Raw genomic sequence first — 23,835 nt, forward strand, 5'->3', positions numbered from 1 at the left:
GGCCTGGGGACGTCAGGGACAGCGCCCACCCCTCACTGTCCTGCGAGATCAGACTTTTAGGGTTTGGGGGCAGTGCGGGGAAGTGCTTTGAGATCAGAAGAGCTTCTGTTTAGGGATGACAAGGGAAATCACCCAGAATCCAGGGCGTGCAGATGACAATGGCCCCCCTCTCTTTTGGGGGGAGGTCTGACAAACAGGTAGGAGGGACAGGTAGAGGCAATTAAGACACAACAATCAAGCCAACTTTTAAATAGCAACTTTTAAAAATATAAAAACAGCTCATTACAATGACTTTTCATTTTCTTTTTTTTCTTCAGGAATCAACTTTCTTCTACCCTCACCCTCCCTTGTGGCTGGAGCCTTTAACAAGACATGGCAGAGGCATACCTGGGACCCAGAGAGAGAGAGAGAAATTCTCCAGACGGCCCCTCCCCACCCTCCAAAAGGTACAGGGCACCCAGCCAGTCTCCACAGTCTCTGGGTCACGTCACGGGAGCTGCTCGCCTGGAGCAAGATCACTGAAGACCGGCAGTTTCCACTGGGGCCCCTTCCTTCCTTCTCACCAGACAGAATCACACATTATAAAATAATCCATAAAAATGCAGTATCAAAATTATCTTCCATATGCTACATCCATGGAGAGCCCATCACCAGGACTCACATCGGCCTTTAGCTTTTCCTTAAAAAAAAAAAAAAAAAAAAAAAAAAAAAAAGACCAAGAAGAAGGGAGGAAAACAAAAACAAAAACAAAAAAACAACCCAAATCCTAATACCTCAGAACATTTTGGTACCAAAGAGTGGCACCTACGGGAGACGATTTTTCTACCTGTAAACCGTTTGGGCTCCAAGGAAAGACTGAAAGCTACAAGAAATCGCCACAGTGCCAGGACCGGGGTCCCCACCCAACCCCGGGTCCTTCAGCCCTGCTGTGCCCCCTGGGGTGGGCCCGGGTTGGGGAGGGGGTGGGGGGGAGAGTATCCCTTCGGATTCCCAACTCTTATAGGTTGATTACGCTTTTCCCCTCTAGGGAGAGAGGAGGGGGTCTGAAACAGGAAAGGGGGAGAAGGCATTTTATAAAGGACATCGATTCTAACTCTTCTTATTCAAAAAAAAAAAAAAAAAAAAAAAAGCACCCACATCAGTTTTGCTATTTTTCTCTGGTAGCTCCCTGAGCTGAGTTGCTATGCTTTCCTCTTTCTGTCCTTTGAAGGTTGTATCCGAAGATCAAGAAGGGCCAGAGATGGAGTTCCTTTACGCCTCCACCTCTCCTCATCATAACAGAGTGTGCACCAAAGAGAGAGAGAGAGTGAGGGAGGCAAGAAGGAAAGAGAGAGCAAGAGTCAGACCCCTGAGACAGAGGGAGGCAAGCGCAGGCGGCCACAAGAAGTCCGACCTTCGTCAGCCCAGCTGGCCACCAAGCAAGCCTTGCCAGGGTCCTGACAGGCCTCAGGCTGTTCCCGAGTCCACGGGGAGGTACGCTCATCCCAGGGACCCCACTTCCGAGTCAGTCTGGTCACTGGCTGCGGCTCCCTTCCTCTGCCCCCTCCACGCCCTCTCCATTTGGCTCCCCCTCCCGGCCTCCCCTTCCCAGATGGGGATGTCCCTTTAAAAAAAAAAAAAAAAAAAAAGCCACCACCACGAGTGGATTACAAATACAGCAGGCGAAGTACACGGCTAGCGTTTTCGGTGGGAAGGAGCCTCCTCCCCCACTGACCAGTCCGAGATAGAGGAGTCTGTTATTTACATTTTTCACAAACGTTGTGCGCTGCACAATTGGGAAAATGAGATTCCCCCCCTCCCCCAGCACAAGCACGTGGTCCACTCCGGCATCCCCGCCCCGGGGCAGGGGCACAGAGCAAAACAGAGGGGAAGGAAAGATGGAGATTCACGAGGGCGTCTGTTGGGGGGTTGGAGCCCCAACCCTCCAAAGAGATCTACTTGTAGCATCTGCCAGGGTTGTGGACGGGGAGGAGGAGAAACATCCATCGAAGTCCGTGAGACACGGGGGTCCATGCCCAGGGGTCCGGACTGTGGCGGGCGCACCCTCTCGGCCTGCCGGAGCGCAGCCCTGGACCACTCGGCTGCCCGCCACCAGCCTCTGCCAGCCTCGGGGCCCCTCGCGGGGTCGCCCTGTCACCGCCGAGTCTGTCTCTCCCAGAGTCTGACAGCCCAGTTAGAGTCCTTGTTTAGTAGATGACCTCATAAACCGTGGCCTTCTTGTCACCAGAGCCTGTTACAATATATTTGTCATCCGCCGAAATGTCACAACTCAAGACAGATGAGGATTCCTTGGACTGCAGGAGGAAGGCGAGGACAGGCAGGAGGGTGGGGGGAGAAAAAAGGGCAGAAACTCACTTTCCTGGTACTCAGCATGACTTCTGTGCTGTGTGTGTCACGCCCCACCTGCCAGCCCCAGAGCTCCAACCCCGAGCACACCCAGCACCACCTGAAGAGGCACTTTCGGGAACAGATGCCCTGTCCTCCGGCTTTCCCACCGGGAAAGGCTCACGAGCAGGGTCCAGGGGGATCCTGGAGTTGTATGGCCCGAAAGAGCATGGGAGCACGAGCTTCTCCCCGGAGTTTACAGACAGGACTGAGCACTTCAGATCAGGGTGTGGGCAGCCACCGGGCCGAGCTAGGAAGGGGACCTACGCCCGACCCGAAGCGTCCCATGTGACTAGGGAGACTCTGAGGGTTACACATGGGACACTCTGGATGCCATACAGTCCCAGCACAGGTCCCGAAAGCGTCTTGTAGGCTGGGAGCACACTGTGTGTGCACGCATACACGTGCGTGTGTGTGGTCAAGACTGTGCGTGAGTGAGAGCTGTATGTCGGAACCCAGATCTTGAAAAATCACCAAAAGCCTCTCCCCGCTCTCCCATCTCTTTCCAGACCATCCTCTCCTGCCTCACCTCACTCCTTACCCTGAGGTGTCGAAACACAACCTTACTTGAGTATCAGGCAACACTACTCTGGAAAGAGCTGTCCAGTGCACCACCCGTGAGTGCTCAGTGCACCGGCCAGAACCAAGAACATGACTTAACTCCCTGCTCTAGAAATCCTGTAGAATCCCCGCTTAAAAGCCCTCGCCCCATGGGTCAGAGGCCATGAGAAGCAGTGTGTGGCCCGCTGATGCGTCCCAGGACTTGGCTCCAGGGGACCCATCCCGGACCCCCAGCACATAAAGGCTGGAAGGGGCCATCCCCATCCCCAGGGGGAGGCCCAGACCTGGGGCAGGAGCCGGGGGCCCCCAGGCGGTACCTGGAATATGCTGGCTCCGTACGGCGTCCTCCAGGCATTGAGGAGATTGTCTTTCCCAGTGCTCACGAACCACTTGCCTGCAGGCGGGTGGCAAAGGGAACGTCAGCTCATGGCTCGCTGCCTTGGAAAGCAAGACCCACCCCAGACACGGCTGGCTGCCATGGAGAGGTGGTGTGGGCCACAGCTGGACTCTCGGCTGGTGGGGGGCATTTCGTAAGGGAGACCTGTAACGGACCCACAGACCCTCCCAGAACGAACTCTCTGCAGCCCCGGGCGGGGGCGGGGGGCGGTGGGCACAGCCAGGATGGAGAACAGTAGGATTTGCACTTCATCAGAGTCATTGCCTTTCCCCAAAAGATTCTTTTTAAAGCCACCAGCTGAGTGACCCTTCTCAGTTTTACAACTGGAAGGTGGCAGAAAGTGCTAGAAATGGCAGAGCCCTGAGGTCTGGAGACCCAGCCAGCCGCAGGCAGAGATGGGCCGGTGCTCGGGCTCTGCAAGGCTCTGCCTGTGCTAATGCGCTGCTGCTCCCCAAAGTCGCACGGGGGCCCCGGGCCGCTTCGGAGAAAGAACCCCCGGCAGGCGGAGACGATGGGGAGAGCTGAGGTTGCGCAGCCAGACCAGTGAGAAGCAGATCCAACCTGGGGCTGTCTGCCACCACAGCCCACAGTCTTAGCCTGCTGCCATGAGTGCTTGATACCCTGTGGCCGTATCTGCATCCAAGGGACAAGGATGGCGGGGAGGGGCGCAGACGCTGAACATGAATGACAACAGTCGGGATCGGGAGGCTGGATTCCAGGACGTGGCTGGCGCAGAGGCTCTGCCTTGCTCTCAGCTTTGGGCCCGCCTTTGCGCAGAGGGCAGGCCAGGCTGCCCGGGGTTCCCGGCCCCCTGAGGCTCACCGCAGTAGGCAAACTTCAGTGACAGCACGCAGCTCTCGTGCAAGTGCAGCTGGTACTTGTCCGGCTTGGTGTGGTGCAGGACCTCCACGTTGCTGCTCTCCATGCCCACAGCCAGCCACTCCCCAGTGGGGCAGTAGCCCAGTGAGAAGATCTGCAGGAGGCAGCAGACCGGACTCAGCTCCTCTATCCCCCCACCCTCCACCTGGGGCCCCAGGGGCTCCTCGAAGGCCCCGCTCAGGGACCCCGGGCCCACTGCTCCCCTTCCCATCACATCTCCACCTGCAAGGCAAAGCCCCTCTCCTCTCCCTCAGCCCTGGAATGCCTTTTAGGGGCCAGGACATAGGGGCTCAGAGAGGTCGCAGACTCTAAAAAGTAAGTGGTAGAGAGCCAGCATTCCAACTCAGAGGTGGTACAAGCGTTTCACTCTGTCCCTGTGGCTTTAGCCTTTCCTTAAGGAAAAAAGTGAATACAGACGCTAAAATACTAAATACGTATGGTTAGAACATTTAAACGAGTAACACAAACCGTAACGGAAAATAAGGCTACCCGACGTCCACAGAACATCCTCTACAAGCCGGACTACGGCGAAGGCTTTTAGAGGGACCACTTCAGATGCTCACACCACACCTACAACATAGCTACTACCATGCCCATCCCACGAAGGAAGAAAAAACTGGGGCCAAAGTGCTCAACAACAAAGGAGCTAAGAATCCAATCACAGCAGCTGGGTCAAGTACATCCAAGTCCAGGGCCTTCTTTCTCCATTCTATTCTATTGCTGCCTCCTCCAGGAAGCCCTCCGAGGTGGCTCAAGTTGGTCACAGGTCCATTTGCAATGACCACCTGTGAGGGCTCCCTTGTCCCCTGACCCAGCCACTGGGACCCCTGAAGGGAAGGGCACACGCTGTCCTGGGGGAGGGGAGGAGCGCGCACACCTGGGAGGTGAAGTCATGCTGCTGCAGCTGCCGGCCCTCGCGCAGGTCCCAGGAGCGCACGGTATTGTCCAGGCCTCCGGTCCACAGCTTGGTGCCATCATGGGAGATGTCTATGCAGCTGGCCCCGTCTGTGTGACCTTGGAACTGCCTACAGAGGCCAAGCAGAGAGAGGGAGTGAGCCCTCCAGACCCACTGACCGCCAAGGCCAGCTGTGTCTAAGCAGAAGAGGAACTTAGGCCGAGAAGGGGGTGGACCGTGCACCCATGGCCATCCGGTGAGCTTGCAGTAGAGCTGGGTCTCCTCCCCCAGGACGGGGTCATAATGGAGGCGGGATTCGCATGGGGCCACCACGCCTGAGGCCCCACAACCACCACCAAGTGACCGGGTGCCGCTGCCCTCCTTCCTCAGTTCCCTCCCTCTGCTCGTCTCCAGTGCTCTGGATTCTACGCTCCCCCTCCTCAGAGCCCTCTGCAGAGGCGCCCTCTGTCCCCACCCACACCAATCACCTGACACATGGCCGCCCCTCAGCCGGGTCACTCTGATGTGACCACCCCACAGCCAAAGCATCCCGGGCAGGACCCTGTTATGACCAGCGCGACCTTCCAGAGAACGAAGCTCCCCTGCCCCCTGGTGCAGCCGCACCTGACCAGGGTCTGGTTGTGCAGGTCCCACACGGCGATGTTGCCGTCGCTGCAGCAGGAGAAGCAGACTTTGGCGTCAGGGCTGATGGCCAGGGCGTAGCAGGCAGGGGCTGAGGACGTCAGCTCGGCCTTGATGCGGGGCGTGGGCGAGGCCAGGTCCCAGATGGTGAGTGTGCTGGCCTCGCCACCCACAATGAGCGTGCGCCCGTCGGGGAGCAGCTTGCACGAGCGGATGTAGTTGTCCCTGTTCTGGAGGGAGAAGGGGCAACATTGAGCTCTGGCCACCCCTCCTCCCAGGGACCAGAAGAATCCCACCCAGCGACACTGAGTGTCCTCCGGAGGCCGTCCCCTCCCTCACCCACAACCCTTCAATCTTTTGTGCATGTCTTCACCAACCCTGGCAAGCTCAGTATCATCTCCACTTAAGGATGGTAAACCCAGGGTTCAGGGGTCCACCAGCCAGCTCGCTGCCCAGCCAGGGTGCCCCTTCACCAGCCAAAGGAAATGTCTGAGGTCCTGGGGCCTCTCACCAGGCAGTCCAGCTGGGAGATCGGGCTCTTGCTGCCCGGCTGGCTGATGTCCCAGATCTTCACGCAGCCCTTGCCACCCGTGTAGACGTGCCGCGTGGGGTTGCTGATGGTCACAGCACACACCACCTCCCCGTGGCTCAGTGTGTTGATCTGCCGGGCATGGCGGGGAATGCCGGGACCGGCCAAGGCGTCGTGGGGGAAGGGCACGGGCTGCATCTGCCCGTCAGCACTCACGTGGAAAGAGTATGCCCTAAAAGGGAGAACCCATCCCTTCCGTCATCCGCAATCCTCTCAGTTCCCACGAGTCCAACCCAGGTCAGATGGCACCACCCTGACTGGTCCACCTCTGTACCCCCCCCCAAATCTTAGGAAACCCAGGCACCCCAACCTCCTTGGCCTGGCTCTACAGGGTAGGGGGCTGCTTAACAACCCAGCCTTGACTTCTGTTCCTGCCCCCAGACCCTTGGCTCTCGACCGCGTGATTGGCCCCACATGGGCCGCGGAATGCCCTTTCCTACCATCTCTAAATCCCTGTGGAAAGGGTTCGGCTTGAAGGTCACCTCTTCCTTTGCAAGCCCAGGAGTTAACAGGGAGGGAAAGAGGTGTGCCCCCCAGGATGCATCATGGAGTACGTCGGAGCCAGAGGTGAGCCAGCATGGGCTGCCTGCTGTTTTAGGCCACTTGTGGGTGCTAGCTAGGGGTGCTTCCCGCAGCTCAAACCCAGAGGAGCTCCTGAGGCTGGGGTGCTCACATCATTGGGCTAGGGAGGCCCCATCAATGGAGGTGCTCCCCAGCCCCCTCTCAGTTCCCCACTCAGCAGGAGCCCCAGGGCCGATCAGAAGTGTGGCCAGGCAGCTGTTTCCTGCAGCTCCAACCTGGTCTCTAGGGTACCTCTAGGGGACAGACACCTTCTCAAGGCCAAGGTCAGGGAGAGGGGTAGGGGTTTGTGTGCCTTCCCCAAGGAGCATGCAGTGAGCCAGCCAGAACTTACGGTTTCCCGCCAGGAATGGAGGCAAGGCTTGAGGGAAGGCCGGTGGCCCGCATGGGGGGGTGAGGGTCAAAACCAACCTGTAAGGCAAGACAAGGCCAGCCCTTAGTGAGGGAGGCCGCCTTGCAGTCCCTACCCTCAGCCTCTTCCTTCACCATTTCCTACGTCCTGAGCACAGTGCTCCCTCTTCAAAACCCAGAAGACAGAGCACAGCCTATGGTCTCAGAGGAAAAACAGGTCCAGCAGGCCAGGTGTCTTACCCAGGACAGTGGGAGGGACAGGGTGACAGTCCAGACCCACCAACTGTGAGCCAGTACCCTTGAGCCCCACACCCCCAGCGCTCCCTGTCCTACCAGGCAGAGCTGACCCGGCCCCACTTCCTTCTCTCCCCTGGTGTCCGGTGGGCCCGTCACAGGGAGAGGAGGCCACCCAGGAGAGAAACTGTCTCCTGAGAAAAAACCCCTCCCTGCCGACCCAAATCCAAACTCATTCTTGGTATGGGAAGCCTCACTTACCAAACCCAGGCTATGTGGAAGTCACGGGACTCCTTTTGGGATTCCCACCCCCATGGAGCCCAGAAAAAGACAGCAGTCCCACTTTCCAGATGGAAAAAGATGGCCTGGGCAGGGGGAGGGGCGGGCCTGAGTTGCATAAGGTCTTTTGAGGACTAACAAGCCAAATGGGGGTAGGTCTGCTGACCCCAAAGCTTTGTTCCTTTCTTTTTCTAATAAACACTCTGCCCAGAGGCAGCTGCCTGACAACCCCCACCAACTCCCTACTCCTTTCCCAGTCCCCCCCACCGCTCCCCACCCCCACAAAAGGAGCCAAAAGGTCTACGTACAGCTCCAAAGCTCACCATTGGTGATCGGCCATAGGCAGCGGCGGCAGCAGCAGCAGCCGCGCTCATCTGCGGTGGGATGTTGTGGAGGCTGGCGTAGGCGCTTGGGCTGGTGAGCGAGCCGTTCATCTCGTGGTGGCTCATCATGGCAAAGGGGGCCGCGTAGGAGCTGGTAATGGAGATGGGCGTGCGCAAGGCCGAGGCTGCAAGGAGGCGGGTGTCAGCTGGGGGGTGGGGGGCACCAGGGGAAGCAGGCCCACCCCTCCTTCCAGGACAAAGCTCGGGCCACCAGGATGCCTCCCAGCCCCGCAGCAATCCTTCCTGCACTCAAAAAGCTGCCTGCTCCAGGCCGTCCTCTTGGACTGACCCCATTTAACTGCGATCCTGGTCCCCGCAGTCCGAAAGGTTCAAGCTGAGAGACGTGCCCACTTCTTCTTACAGAGCAGGACATGGAGACCCAGAGAAGGGAGTTGCTGAGAGTGTCACAGAACTAATGACACAGTTGGGGATAGACTACAGGTGTCCTGACCTATCTGAAGCGCCTTGCACACGCCGAGTCCAACAGTGGCCTCAGTGAGCCCTTGACATCAGTGTTGACCCACCAGGTGTCCATGTCCTCTTCAAACCTGGCCGTGGAGTCCCCCTGGAGGCAGGTCCCGGGAGAGCCCCAACTCCCACATAGTGCTCAGAGCTCTGGCCTAGCCGTGCAGCTCCAGCCCTGGCCCGGGCAGACCCCAACCCACCAGCGTGGTCGCCCCAGCCCCAGCGTGCCTACCCATTATACCTATCGGGTCCATGCCTGGAGGTTTGCCCGGCATCGACCGGAGCCCTGGGGTCGTGCTGGTGCCTGGAGTCGGGGCATCGTTCCTTGGAGTAGGCGTGTTGGACTTGAGCCCAGGGGTGGAGGACTTGTCGTTCTGAACAGGGAAGACACCAAGATTCCTTTCTCTCAAGAGGTGTGCATCTGGAACTGGCCACACTACACAGTGCCAGCCCCAGTTCTGAATCTTCTGCCCAACAGCCCCTCAATTCTTGCCCAACCTTATTTAGCTTGGACTGTGGCAATTGTTCCCATTTTACAGATGCAGTAACCAAGGCTCGGCAACATTTCACTGGTAGCACAGGGCCCAGCCAATAAGTGGGAAAGCCAGTGTTTGAACTGGGGCCAAATCCCAATCCATGTTCTTCACACTCCACCCCTCTACTCTCCAATTATGACCACTCCAGCTTGTCCCTTTTCCAGAACCTTCTCCCTCCACCCCAACCTGCCCCAGCCCTCCGCTTCTGTGGCACCAGCGACAGACCCCACATACATGACCAAGGTCTTTGGTCTTGGAGGAAGGTGTGCTGCTGGAGGAGGCTACGGAGGCGGGGCTAGTGGGGGCGTCCTTTTTCAGGCCACGGGCCTTGTCCAGCCCATTTTCAGGAGGGGAGTGTGCCGGGCTGACCCGGGGCGTCGCGGGGTCCTAAAAGCACAAGGGATGCAGAGATGCACGGACAGCCACAACCAGCCAGGAGTCGTCCCTGTGCCAGGGACGGGGCAGGAGCGCAACAGCTGCCAGGGAGGGGGCTGGGCTGAGAGACCGGAGCCCCCGAAGTGGGGAGTCTGGTCTCACCCCTTTATCCCACAGATGGGGAGACTGGGGCCTGGTGGGGGGTGGGGGACGGTGACCAGCCCAGGACCAGACACAAGTTCAGGACTCAAATCTGCGCCGTGGGGCCTCTTGGCCTCGTGCAGCTCTCTCCAGGTCCTCCTTCCCTGCTGAAGCAGGTCCCAAGGGGCTCATGACCCCTACCCTTAAGATGCTGGGGTGGGGGTATGGGAGGGAAGAACAGAGCTGACCTGGAGGACCATGGGCAACAGGAGCCGGCCCTTGCCTGGGACCTCTGAGGCATGCTTGCGCTCCCTCCCCTGGGCTCCTGTCCTAGGAACCCAGGCCACCATGCAAGCCAAGCCCTGTCCTCCTCCTCCTGAGCAGCCCAAGGCCCCAACACCAGAGGCCTCGCTGCCCTGCTCAGGCTGCCAGCCACACTGGAGCAGCACCAGAGACACACAGCTCCCAGCCAGGGGACGGGCCGCCTAGAACCACCCCAAGCAGAGCACTCTGCAACCCAGGCCTGTCTGTGCTCACCTCGTTGGAAACATCCACCACCAGATCGTCACTCTTGTCCCCGTCACTGTCCTGCAACCAAGAAAGAAGCCCATTGGGGGGCTACTCCCACCCACGCCGAGCCTGAAGCACCCCCTGCTTCTAGCACTGGAGTCTGAACCCGGGGCCTAACCCCACCATCCACACATTCTCCCCTCTGGCCCACCGACGTCAGCGGTCTGCTTGCCCAGCCCCTGGCCCTCGTCTGGGTCACTGCACTCCACGCTCACTGGCCTCACCCACATCTGCCCCATTATACTTGGCTCCTTCCAGCGGCTTCGCAGCCACCATCACAGACGAGGAAGCGTGCCAGCCTCATGTCATCACTTCCACCACTCTGTGTGGGAGGGGTGACCTGCCTCGTCTCCCAGAAACACAGCCGAGGCCCTCGGGTGACACGCCCAGAGCCACAAGCAGCAAAGCATGGCCATCCCCCTGGTTTCAGTTCTTATCCTAACAGCCGGGCCCACAGCAGACCCTGTGATCGCAGGGTAGGCTCAAAGCACGGGGGCACCGGGGACAGCCCCCTGGGGCAGACCAGGATTGTGGGAGGGCCATCATGGCAGCATGGGGTGCCCTGGCCTGTGTTGGGGGGGCACCCACAGCTCCCCTCAGTTACTCCCTGTCCTGGCCATGGCACATGTGCTCACAGAGTGTGTGTATGATCCTGACCCCCCGACCAGGCAACCCAGCAACCCCCTCCCCATGCCTCTGACTCACCCACAAGTCAGGCCTGTAGGTGCTCCCACGCCCCAGCCCCCAGCCCCGGCCTCGTGGTGCCCACTAGACGTACGTATCGGCTCAGACTATCCTTCTCCTCGGCTTTCCGCTTCTTGGCTTCCATGCTGTAGTCCGCGGAGCCCCGGTGCTTTTCACTGGCCCGGAGGCTTTCTGAGGGCGACACGGAGTTATTCTGGAAACCAGGAGGAGAGTCAGTGTGAACGTTTTGTGCACCCCGAGACACAGCTAGGCGCAGGGGTCTCGAGGTCAGCGGAGGTGTTGTGTGTGTCCTGTCGTCCTCCCCCCACAGGATCTTCGCCAGGGAAGCCTTCCCAGCTCCCCAGACAGGGTCTCTATGGTGGGGGGAGCCCTGGGGGCACCATTCTATTTTGTAGCCATGACGCAGCTGTTACATAAACAGGCTTGTGCTGAGCTCTCTGCTTCCCAGCCTGTGGGATCTTCCATTCTTTTTTGGGGGGGTCTTCCATTCTGAGAGCTGGATCACCCCTCCTTCACTCCCCACCTTGGGCCGGCCCTGTGTATTTGCTCAAAGAAGGGACAAGAGAAATCTGCACTGAGTCTTGAAAGATGGGTCTCAGCGGACACACAGGGAACCGCATCCAACACTGCCTAGCTCAACTGGAATGGGGAGACGGACAGGGAGGGAGGATGTCGGGTTGCCAATAAGCCTTCTCTACATATGGGGGGGCAACTTGGCATTTTGTGTAAACATTCTACCCCCCCACCCCATGCCAGGCCTTGAGCCACTTCAGAGAAAGTGTTAGAAACAAGAATTCCAACTTCATGAAGCCTTTCCCTCTGCAAGGCAGGGAAAGGTGAAAGGGCAGATGGAATCGTGTCCTGAGAGGTTGGGAGACGCGCCCAAAGCCCCCCATGGGGGGCAACATGAAGGAAACCTGAGCGGGGCCTGGAAGGGCTCAATGAGTTCCCCCTTCAAACTCCAAAGCAGGCAAGCCCAGCAACAGTTTGGAATCCAAGGCCTGGGAAGAGCGGGTCAGGGCCGGCAGACCAAGCTGGACCAGCACAGGCAGGCGGAGAGCATCCCACAGAGGATGGAGTCCAGCTGGCTTGGGGCCCTGACGGGGGCCAGGAACGGCCCACATGGTGGCCGGCAGCACTGGGCTGGGGAGCAGGGAGGGAGGAGCTACCGGCCACAGTACCTGCCAGCCGGCCTGTGCCCTCCAGACCTGGGCCAGGGCGGTATCAGAACCGATGCCCCTCCAGGGGGCCGCTGAGATCTACTCCTTTCTAAGAAACCAAACTACACCTTCCTTCATCACTCACCACTCATCCCCCGCCTCTCCTAAGCACCCACCCTAGATCAGGCCAGAGTTTGGGTGCCAGGGATGGAGGAAGGAGCCAAACACAGCCCCTGCTCTCCTGGGGCGCACAGCTGGACTGCAGGGCCGGGCAAGGCCGGTCTGGCCACGTCCCCCGGCAGTGTGGACGTGCTGGACATGGCCATGCAGGGAACCCAGAGAGACGCAGGCAGAGGACAGCGAAAGGCCAGGGGCTATGCGGGGGGCGGGTAGGGAATGAGCCTCTACCTCCCATCTCCCCCACTCTCCTGGAGGCCAGTGCTAGTGTTTGGAGGGGAGGGACGGTGTGGGAACCGCAGAACTTCATTTCCTTTCCTAAGCCGGTTCCTGCGCAGCCCTTCCCTGCCAAGTTTCTGCCTGAAGCAAATTAAAATGGCAGAGTTATCAAGCCTTGAAGAAAAAATGGAGGTCCTAATGGAAGTGCAGCTCAGCCTTCCCCAGCGCCGGGCGGGAGTGGCGGCGAGGCGCACACACCGCAATTCAATTAGCTGCTGCGAGCCTGGCCCAGAAACCAGCGGCATTTCATTTCCTCCCACGGCAGCGGCCACCCCGAGCTGGGCAGCAAGGCTCCCGGGCGGGCGGGCAGGCGGGGAGCGGGGCAGAGGGGGCGCGCGGCTGCTCGGCTTTCTCCCTGCGACCTGGTCCGTGGCTCGGGGAACAGTGAGCCCTTTCTTCTCCTGCAGTCAGGCTGAAAACCCTTGCCGCTACTGGAGAGAGTCATGTCAAGCATTTAGCGGCATCGATCCAGCCCGCCTCTGGCTGGCAGGCGGCCAAAAAACTAAGTATTTTTTATTGCTTCGGCGAGGCAAGGAAATATGAATGAAGCTACCTCTAATTGGACTCCAGACTAACCCCTCCGGGACAGCTTCCAGCCCGCCCAGCCGTCCCCCTCCCCCTCGGCCGCAGCCCTGTCCTTCCTGCGGGGGCCTCATCTGTTGACAACCTGCTTTGCAAAGGGCTGCTCTCGGCAGGCTGCAGGACCGAGGCTGCCACCGCCCCAGGATGGATGGCGGCTTGACTCCTCACCCCCCCAACCCTGCTCCCGATAGTCCGGGAGCCCGAGGGGGGCCCCCTCTCTTGGAGTCTGCCAAGCACGGGTGTGGACCAGCACTGCGGAGTGAGGAGCTCAGCTCTTGGGGGGTTCCCCAGGGGATTCTTGGAGCAGAAAGCTTTCACAGACAGGGGCACAAAGCCAAATGCAAACAGCAATGGGGAGGAGGACGTGAAGACAGAGGGCGTCGGGCGTCAAACCCTCATGTCACTCAGCAGCAGGTCGTGTTAACCAGGTCACCTCCCGGAGGCTGGGCGCTGCTGTGAGGGGGTCTCCTAAGCGGAGAGGCTTGGCTGCACAGGAATATGCCCATGGCACAGACCAAGAAACCGCAGCTCAGGGAAGCCGAGAGAGCCACCCGGTGTCCCATGAAGCCAGGACCAGACCCAGGCCTGGAGGGGTCCAGTCCAGCCCCCGACTCCTATCTAGGCCAGCCCAACTCTCCAAAAATGCCACTTTCTGAGGATCAACGCTCAAGCAATCAAAATGGACTTTCAGCTTCCCTTTTGGATATACCCTAGCCGTTGCTGGGCCCCAACGTGCACCCGGATTTCTGAGCACGTTGGCAAGTCAAGAGGGGGTGAGAGCGCCGTTGCTAATTGGGAGGTTTAAAAAGTCAGCCTGGTGGAGGGCCGGGAGGAGGGAAGGGGGTCGGGAGGGAGCTGCCCGAGGAAGCTGCCATCTAGATGGTTAGTTAACTGCCTGACCTTCCAAGTCCTACTTAACACGAGGTAATAACCAAAGCCATCCTTGCAGATTAGATGGCCCCAGATACAAGGACAGCGATGAGGAATAAAATAGCTTTGCTAATCGCTGGAGGATTTTTTTTTATCCAGACTCCACTGCGCTTATTCAGAAGGCTTATTCACTTGAAACAGAACCTCTGAGCCTCAGTGTGATCAGGAAGATTTACGACAAATCTCAGAGCTGGCAGACGTGCAGAATGCCTGGCCCTGATTCTCGCTCGCTAGCACCTTCTTAAACCGAGTTTAAGCCCAGAACACGGACAAACCTCAGGCGTTGGGAGGAAGGGAGGAGGATACAGGATCAGACAGGGGCAGCCAACTTGGGAGGAGGGAAGCGACCCCACCAGGAACACCAGACCCCCAGGCTGCTTGTGGGGGCCTGGGGACTCCACGAACTGGTCAGCTGACCTCTCTGGTTAATCACCACTCATAAAAAAGAGGGTTAGAGCTCACTTAAAGCTACTTGTTGGCCAAATGATGGGTGGAAAGGCTGGCAAGATCCCCCCACAACCCCAGGATCCCAGATGGTCCCCCTTCCTTCTCCCCCCACCAGCACCCCACACTCCACAGGCTCCAGAGGGATGACACTTACCGCACTGGATTCTCTTTCTTTGGGGATGGAAGGCCCGGACAGGAGGAGGGTCAGGCCCCCCAAGGGAAAAAGACAAAAAAAAAAAAAAAAAAAAGGTCAGTCTTATGCAGCTGGCTTTTATGCTTTGCTCACTGATGTTTTTTTTTTTTTTTTTTTTTTTTCATTGATGGGTTTTAAAATGGGCAGCAGACCTAGCTCTCTGAGTCACTGTGGGTCAGCCAAGGCAGGGTCATTAGGTGACATTTCCCACTTTGCAAGTTAACCGCCTCCATTCCCCATGCTCTCTCCCTGGCCACCAGTCCCGGGTGGGGCAGGGGCCGTGGCCCTGCTCTCCCTGACATGCCAACAAGGGGACCCAGATCCCTGCCACTTGCTTTTTAAAAGCTACCCGTTTGCAAAGGATCTGGGTACTGAGCATGTTATTGTTTCAAAGAAACAAACAAATAAAGGAACTGTGGGATTGGTTTTTGTTGTTTTTTTTTTTTTTTTTTTAAACTAACACCACACTGTGTGTCTTTGCAGAGAAGCTTCTATTATTCTGCGTGGCCAAGCATAAGCTCCCTGACTCTCCTCTCTGCTGTAAGGACACCCTCTCCTCTGCCTAGTGCGCCAGCCCTCTGCAGGGACACACAACTCAGTCTCTGTTTCCCACACTCTGCTGCTGCCCTGGTGCTCTGGCCTGGGCCAGATGTCCTGGGCAATAGCCAAGGGCCAATAAGATTCTGGTGCACACCTTCCGCTCGCACAATTTCTGCAGGTCAATTCTATCTCAATAAAATGGGGGAAAAATGTCTAAGGGCAGACCACACGACATGGCAACTTTTGAAAAAGGGCCTGCCAGGGAGCCATGACTGTTCCTTCCCCAGCAATCACGATCTCTGCTTAAAGACAGTCGACTTGTAAGTCTTTACTTGAGTGCCAACTGTGTACCTTTTCCAAGGCACCTGCGTTGGTGAGACACATACGCTAAGTTAAAAGCCTGGAATGTGGCCCCTGTTCTTGAAGGACTATGCTCTTGGGTGAGGACAAAACACTCTCTAGGGGCAGGCTACAAGAGGACAGCAACCAAGGGTTCCTTCTTGGGACCCCAGCTCTTCAACTCTCCTGGAAAAAAGCTGCCAGCGCAGACTGGAAGGCATCTTAAAGGAATGGGCCCTTTAAAGATAGGCAGCGTGTAGCTGGGATGATGGAGGCTGCACGAGAGGCATTCCAGGCGAGAGAACTCCAGGTTCACAGCAGGGATGGAGGGGTAGTCATGGAGAGTGGGGCTCTGGCTTCCGTGTACCAGAAATCTGACAGACGGCTCCCCATCTTTTGCTGGCCCCAGGGTGACAACCCCTGCTGTGTCCCCTCGCAGTGGGACCTACCTACAGGACCCCCGCCCCCAGCCCAGCCCTGCCCTCTGCCCCAGCTCTGGGCCGCACCTCTGTGGTCCAGCTCATGGTGGTTCTTCTCATCCTTTACCGTCAGGTGGGCCTGGCTGCCCAGGGCACCAAGCGCCAGCAGCCCCGAGCTGCTCCCCGTCACCGGGGGGATCCCTGGAGGCTGCAGGCCTGACGGGTGGGGAGGCAACTGGACCGGGGGGCCATGCGTGGCGTGGGAGAGATGCTGGGCCTGGAGCTGCTGTTGCTGCAATGAAGTGGGTGGTGAGCACAGCTGAGCAGGGACGGCGGGGGAGGCTGCTGGGGGGCAGGGGGGGATGCCCTCCAAAACCCTTACCCCCCCCAGCTCATTCCACATGCTGTCTGGCTGAAGGAAGCCCGTTAACTGACGGTAGTTTAGGCACCAGACTTTTGTCTCCAAACTCTCCACCCATCCCCCCCGACCCCAGTTTCGGGACACAATTCCTCAGTGTCCATTTCCAAGCCCCAGATAAATAAAGCATGCATCTCAGGACCAAAGAATCATTGGGGCTCCCTCTCGGTTGAGGGGGGCCCATTTTTAAGCCAGCAGTCACACTTGCTCATGCTTGCATGCCTTCAGACATTCGCAACTGGTGGTTCCCACCCTGAGCCCATATCCTGGGAAGCCTCCCTAATCCTCAGGAACTCCAGGCTGGCTGGCTGAGCCAGGGCCAGGCCACAGAAGAAAATTCCCGAGATCAAGAGGACCTTGGGGCCAGTGGAATGAGAGCTGACGTCGCTGGACCTCAGAGCGGAGAACAGAGCTGAGACCAGAGTAACAGGAGTGGGGTTTGGAACTAGATGGACCAGGATTCCAATCCTGGCTGTCGTGCTTCTTAGCTGTGTGTCCTCAGGCAGATGACTCATTAAGTGATCTCACAACAACAGCTAACAAGGAACCCCTACCCAGATTAGCCCCCAGAGTGTTATCTTTCCCCACCATACCCTACACCCTCGGGACAGCCAGGTCCTCTCCCCAGCAGCCACTACAAATAGCCTTTATCTTACCATTCCTAACTTTGTGCCAAGAACCACAGGAATTGTGGGGCAGGCTATACCCCCGCCAAATACCTCTGAGGAGTGGCCAGGGCCTTGGGTATGCTGACAGCCACCTATGCTGGCATCTTCTCCAGGAACACAAGAGAAAGGGACCGACATTTACGCGTGGCACTTTCCAAATATTCTCTCTGACCCTTCCGGCCTGGGTGGCAAAGGAGGGTTTGTGCCCATTTTACAGATGGCAAACTGACACTTAGGGGGCTGGAATGGGTGGCCAGTGATTAGCCAGGTCCAACCACTAGTAGGTGAGACCTGGACTCAAATCTGTCAACCATCGATCTTATCCAAAGAGTGTCCCTAAAGAGAGCCCCCCACCCCACCATGACTCCTCAAGTCCAAAGAGCTTGGTGGGGGTGACAAGCTCGCCTGCTGACGTAAACTTGGCTTTTGGGCCAGGCTGGCAGACACCAGAACACAGGGGGAAAGTCTGCAGTCTGGTGGGAGGAGATGCTCTCAGAGGCAGGAAGTGTTTGCAATCGGGGTGAAGGGCCCTGCTCTCCCACAACCATGACATAGCAAACTGCAAATCTGGCTCATCTGGAAGTCAATGGGGGGACCCCGGCCACCACCACACTCCTGCCCCCCCCAAAGGGGGGGTGCTTTTTTTTATCAGCTCTGGGTCAAAGGCTGGGACCAGTGGCCATTACTCAGAGCTGAAACATCTACTGTTGGATGATTTAGGGCAATTACTGGTGGGCATTGGTCCCTGATACGGAACAAAACCCCGGCAGAGGGCCCCATGCAGAAACTCCACCCAACCCAGCCTGCACTCAGGCTCTTCCTGGGACACAGGAGCTTATAGCAGAACTCCCCTATTCTTTCTTTTCAAAGAAATTATAATTGTTAGGTCTTATTACAAGAAAAAAATATATGTAGTCAGAAGACACGTAAAATAAGTATGGATTAAAAAGTTGTCCTTAAAAAATTACTCTTCAATCCCACTCTCTAGAAGATTCCACTGTTTCTCTCTAGAATTTTCCTTTATGAAAATCTACATATTGTAAATGTATTCCTAAATCAATAGGCTCTTGCCAACCTCACTACTACACAACTGGGTTTTAGTTGAAGACTGTTCTGTACCAATCAACACGTCTTTCCAACGGCTACCCGTCACTCCTCGGTGTGGGCCAACCATCCAACTGCACCTACACATGCGGTCTTAAAATGGGTCTCCGCCAGCAGCCCTGTGCTTTTAGACCGGTTGCTGGCAGGCCACTTAATTTTGCCAGTGTTAACTATTTAGTAAAATCCCAGAAAGCAAGGAGTGAGGGATTTAATCTACTTTTTCACAGGGCACAGCCAGCGAGATTGCTGCAGGGAGAGGGGAGGAGAGGCGAGGGGAGGAGAGGAGAAGGGCTTCTGGGGAGCAGCTGCATGGGTCCGAGGCTGGCTCCCTCCATGAACAATTCCGTTGCTAGAGAAAGAGCTGACTGCAGATTCCTGCCCAGGGAGAGGCGCGACTGAGTAAGTCCAAATACCCCAAGCTCTGTCCTCTTTACCCAACCTTTTCGGCTCCCTCTGCCCAGTTCAAATGCCTCCTCCTCCAGGAGCCCTCCCCACCAGCCTGGTCAGCACAGAGGTCTCCCTTCTGACACCAGGGCCAGACAGGCTAAGGCAGACGTGCAGCTCTACCCTTTATCAGCCATGAGACCTTAGAGGAGTCAGTGGATCTCTCTGGGCCTCCATTTTCTCCCTGTGCAAGGACCACACACGTGATACTACACATCAAGGCAGAGCAGGTGCTCAGTTCATGTTAGCAAAAGCTATGAATGGATCACAACTATAACCATTTCCTTCATCTTTATGGGATGCTTGCTGACCTGTGAGTTTCAGGAAGACAGGACCTTGCTCTATCCATCCCAGCACCTCTAATGGTGCCTGGTTTGTTTGCTCAGTGTGCACTTGCTGGGTAAGTAAGTGATAATGTTGCAAAAGGCAGACATGGAGAGGCTGGGAAGTAAGTCCGCACAGTGACTCTGTCTGAAAAGGGCCATCCACCTCCCAGATCCACGCATCCTCTCCGAGGCCCACTGAAATACAGCTAGAACAGTTCATGGGGACAAGGAGCTTCCGTGGAGCGTGTCCTGCTTCCTGGAAACGTGAACCCATGAGCAAGCATCAGAAATCTGGAACAAAGGCTGTGGTGGCTGTTTGGAGAACAGAGGCTTTTCAAAGCTGCTGCGTGTCCAAGCCTGGGAGGATGATATCCTGCCATAGCGTGTTGGACATCAGTGTTCTCTTTGCAACAGAGGAAAGGAAATTTCCCTATACTTCTCATCTTCAAGTACAAAAGCACCCCCTGTGCAGCCAGAAAGTCCCCTGAGGTGTCCTTTCCCCAGTTTGAAGGCAGAGTCGGGAGTGGCCCAGCAGGCTTCAGGAAACAAGGAGGGAAGCCCTGGCCTCCAAGGCTTACCTCTTGGGGCAAGGGCAGATGCTAGCGCTTACTGGGCGTGGGTGGGGTCTGCTCATCACAGTCTTGGTTGCAAAAAAGAGTGTGAAACAAAAGTTTCTCCCCAGCGGGGCCGGGGTTGCTGGCTGGCAACGATGCACCTGCCTTGCTGTTCTGTGTCACCGCCCCAGTCCCTCCGCAGGCAGACAGGGCGCGGCCGGCTGGCCTCAGGCTGCACTTCAATCCCCTGTGACCCGCCCTGACCTCAGAGGACTTTGTGCTGCAATACGGTGCCATGTGGGGAGGGTGGTGACAAGTGGGGAGACATGGAATCGAGTCCGCCATCCAAGAAGGGATAGAGCTCACCACTTCACTGTAGCCTGTTTCCAGTTGCTACTACTTCCAATACCGGGATGGGAGAGGAAGTCACCAGCATGCCCCCATCCACCGCCAATCCCCCAAGACTGGCTAAGTGCCTGGAACCAAGCCCGCTCTGGAGGACTCGTCCCTCCTATAAATATTTCATGCCAGAACACAAGCACGTCGAAGCAGGCGGCCCACAGGCCCTAAGTGTGTGCCTGTCTTCGCGCGTGTGTCAAGTGCCAATGCCCTGGGCTCAGAGGATAGGGCCCCTTACAGGAGAGGCTGATGGGGAAGAGCTTCCTCCCCCGAGTACGGGTAATTGGATTATGCACATCATGCTTTAATGTCTTTGCTGGCTGATTTAATGCTTCACTTCTCAGGTTCATGATTTGGGTTAAACTTAGTAAAGTTGTCTAAGCATTTCCAAAGCCCAGACCCACTAAGGATACCCACCAGAGGAAACCCAGAATTCTGTCCGCATAAAATGGACACTTACAGATCCCCCAGGATGGGGGGAGCATCCCTGGGCCTTCCCTGTCCCTGCTACCTTGCATGGCTGCCCCCCCCCAACAGCTCTGCACTGGACCGCGCTTCCGTGCAGAGAGAGCTTTGAGAGCTCCCAACAAGGCCTGCTATCCTATTTCAGAGATGGGGACTGGCTCGGGGAGGCAAGCACAGCCCGGACTGAGAGCCAGCACGCCCTCTCCCCTCCATGCTGCCGGCCTGAAAAGAAACTGATGCATTCCGAAGCATGCCCTTCTCCTCCTTCCTCCTGGAAAACTCTGTCAAGTGAATCCTGACCATCTACATCCCGGAGTGAATGCAAAACCCTCAGGAAGGGCTTCAGAATACCGAGTGTCTGTGACAAGCTACGATCTCCCTCTTCCTCCCCCTCACCCCCAGCCCCGCCCCATCAAATCAACACTTTAGAACATGTCTTCCACTAACGAATCTCCAAGGGAATACAGACCAAACTGTCAGTGGGCGGGTGGGGTAAAGGCCACGCCGCCCGTCAGGTTCAACAACCTTGGGTCAGCACAGAGCGATGGAAAAGGAGGATTCTGGAAATGGTTGCTAGGTCAGCTCACAGGGTCTATAATCGGCCTAGGGATGCCTTCGGCTAGATGCTGTTCCAGGGACAAGCCTCCCCGCGCGCCGCCCCCATGCACAGGGACCTTGACTCTTTGAGGACCCCTGTCATAATAATGTGGATCCAAGAAACAGGGCCCTAGTACAGTACGGTGTCAACAGTAACAGATCTTTGGGCCCATGGGGAATACCTGAGTTCCCCAGAGAGGGGGGTATGCTGGGCCAGCAAGCCTGGGCTCCCCCCATCTGCCCCTTTGTCCCCCGCTCCCTTCACACCAGCCTGATGGTGGTTCTGAGTCTTCTGCCCCAGGATACCCTAGAAATACTCTACTTCGTGTGATAAATAAGCCAGGACAGGTGCCCACACCAGATACACTGCACTATGGAACCAAGACATGACCTCAGAGTCCTTCAACCCCATGCCCAAGACAGCCAGAAACACCCGACTGAAGCAGGCACTCTCTAGAAAACTTACCCAGCCCTCCTCCGTCTGGTCACAACCGGAGAAACTTGAGGCCTGGAGGAACTCTGGACGGACTTGCCCAAAACCATCCTAGTTCCCGGACCAGGAGACCAGGCTACTTCTCCAACACCACCATGGGGTGAGGGGAGAAGCCACCAGTTGCTACTGAGAGCCTCCAGGGCCCGTCCCTGCATCGCGCTTTACTGCTGGGGCCAGAACCCCGGCCCTGCGGTGCACCCCCCCGCCCCCCACCTCCACCCCACCTTCCCCAGTCAGCTGTCGGCAGCCAGCCCGCTCGCCCCACTCCTCCCAGGGAGCAGAGCCGCCCCTGCTTCCCAGAGTGCAGTCAGGCCCGGCTCCCCGGCGCGCAGGCCTCAGCTGTCCAGAATTCCTGCCTTGTGAGGCTCTGTCAGGCGCGGCGAGGAGACGGCCTCCTGCTTAATGACAGGCCGACGGCTGCATTCACTCAGAGCTGGAGAAGCAATTACCTTGGAAATGGGGGTCACAGGCCCCACTCGTTGGCTTTAATTGAATTCCAATATCTGCCTCGAGCTGCCTTGACCTAACTTGTAGCTTCCTAAATACTACTTTAAAAGAAGTGGAGCTAATCCAAGCTGCACTTCCTCCCCAATCGCACTCTTTTCTTAGAATTTAGAAAAAAGTTATTTTCATAAGAGGATTTTAATTCCAAAGAGGGAGGCAGGAGTGGGAGAGGGGGCACCTACCGGGGCCACTGCGCGGACGGGAAGGCTTGGCCTGGAAAGGGGACAGGGACGAGGGCCTGGAAGAGGAGGAATTTCGGAGGACAGAACCCACGGCGCACTTCCCGCCCTGAGGCCTCTTTCCACTGCTGCTGGAGAGCCGCCACACTGCCACCACGCCAGCCGTGAACTGGTCCCTGAGACCGGGGCCCCCAGGGGCCCCAGGCGGGCTGACCAGTGAGTGGGGCGGGGAGGAGCCCGGAGCTGGGAGTCAGCCCTCAGGCTTCTGGCTGACTTTGTGCCCATCCTCAAATCACTGCCCCTCTCTGTGAAATGAGGGCACTGGCAAGATCCGTGAACCACGGAGGCCCCACCCCTCAGGGACATTTGGCTGACATCTGGAGACATTTTTGGGTTCCAGTGGCATCCAGTGGGTAGAAGCCAGCATTGCTGCTAGACATCCTACAGTGCACAGAACAAGGCCCCACAACAAAGCATCCGGCCCCAAACTTGACAGTGTCAAGGCTGAAAAAGCTCAGGCCGGCTGATCTCAGGGACAATAAACTTTACGAAAGCACAGTTTCCCCATCAGGGTGCCGCCCCCCAGCCCAATGGCTAAAGACACAAACCACTTACTCATAGTCCTCTTTCCAGACTCTGCTCTGCTCCCCCCAAGCATTGCCAGGCTTCAGACCAGGCGAATGCTTCCATGCCCTCTCGCGGCAGCGTTCAGCAGCCGCCACGGGGCTGAGACCAGGACAGAAACTGGTCACCGTCATAGGTCCCCACAGCAGGACGACGGAGCAGCAGAAGCCACCAGCATCCCTCTGTCCCTCTGCCCCCAGCCTCCCTGCACATGTGGCCCCAGAAGATGGTCCACTCCCTCCTTTAACAGATGCAGAAACTGAGGCCTGGGAAGACACAGGACCTGCCGAGGTCACACAGGAATGAACCGTAACCAGAGAATGTGTCTCGGGTTTCTGCCCCAGACCGAAAACCTGAGAGTTATCCTTTATCCCACCAAGCAGAACATTCTGGGACTATCGGTTCCGCCTTGAAATCATGACCTCACACGAGAACAAAAGAGAAATGAGGACCAAGCAGGGTCCCAGACGTCAGTCATTTGGGCCACTGCTTCACAAAAGTCTGGAAAACTTTAGAAACCCACATTCCCAGCCCCACCCCCAGACCTATGGAAAAGAGCTCCAGGGTGCGTGTTCTGGAATTTCTATCGCTCAGAAGCCCCCTGACCCTCCTTCATTTTAGGGACACCTGAGGCTAAGAGTTTTGCCCAGAGGGACATGCAAAAACTGTTTGTCCTCAGCTGCTTCTCTTAAATATCTCTAGCCTCACACCAAAGCAGGAGAGAGATGCTCTGTGAATCCACGAAATGCATTCAAGATGCGAGGCAGAAAGGGATCCAGAAGAGGAGAGATCCGGCTTCCTTCTTCCATGGAGGGGTCCGACCAGAACTGGACCTCACAAAGCGGTCCTGGGTATTCTTCCCACTCCCAGAGAGACAGGACTCCCAGAATATCCCGGCTGGAATTCACAAGGGCGCACCAATCACACTCAGTCAGGCAGCTCAGTGCATGGCACGGGAGGGCCGCAACCCAAATTCCATAGCACATTTCAGATCCACAGTACAACAGAGATAATTCTGATCTCAGCTG

General features: G+C 57.2%; 1 protein-coding gene across 10 annotated transcripts in view; it reads right to left on the bottom strand.

Annotated features, from left to right (window-relative positions):
* Nucleotides 1–244: 244 nt before the first annotated feature.
* TLE3 (TLE family member 3, transcriptional corepressor) overlaps nucleotides 245–23,835 on the bottom strand; it is a 45,666-nt gene continuing 22,075 nt past the window's right edge. For 2 of the 10 annotated variants that reach the window (XM_047736794.1, XM_047736790.1), the window contains exons 7-20: nucleotides 16,120–16,324; nucleotides 14,696–14,712; nucleotides 11,040–11,159; nucleotides 10,229–10,279; nucleotides 9,410–9,562; nucleotides 8,881–9,013; nucleotides 8,115–8,299; nucleotides 7,262–7,338; nucleotides 6,271–6,520; nucleotides 5,742–5,989; nucleotides 5,100–5,247; nucleotides 4,166–4,316; nucleotides 3,264–3,340; nucleotides 245–2,294 (exon numbers count right to left, since the gene is read on the bottom strand). In XM_047736794.1, the coding sequence (XP_047592750.1) occupies nucleotides 2,187–2,294; nucleotides 3,264–3,340; nucleotides 4,166–4,316; nucleotides 5,100–5,247; nucleotides 5,742–5,989; nucleotides 6,271–6,520; nucleotides 7,262–7,338; nucleotides 8,115–8,299; nucleotides 8,881–9,013; nucleotides 9,410–9,562; nucleotides 10,229–10,279; nucleotides 11,040–11,159; nucleotides 14,696–14,712; nucleotides 16,120–16,324 (1,923 nt within the window). In that variant the 3' untranslated portion in view covers nucleotides 245–2,186. Of the gene's footprint in view, nucleotides 2,295–3,263; nucleotides 3,341–4,165; nucleotides 4,317–5,099; nucleotides 5,248–5,741; nucleotides 5,990–6,270; nucleotides 6,521–7,261; nucleotides 7,339–8,099; nucleotides 8,300–8,871; nucleotides 9,014–9,409; nucleotides 9,563–10,228; nucleotides 10,280–11,039; nucleotides 11,160–14,695; nucleotides 14,713–16,119; nucleotides 16,325–23,835 lie in introns of all 10 variants that reach the window. The other 8 variants (XM_047736792.1, XM_047736788.1, XM_047736793.1 and 5 more) reach the window with 5 other exon arrangements.

Source organism: Lutra lutra, chromosome 7, assembly GCF_902655055.1.
Source record: "Lutra lutra chromosome 7, mLutLut1.2, whole genome shotgun sequence".
In the NCBI taxonomy this organism is placed as follows: Eukaryota; Metazoa; Chordata; class Mammalia; order Carnivora; family Mustelidae; genus Lutra; species Lutra lutra.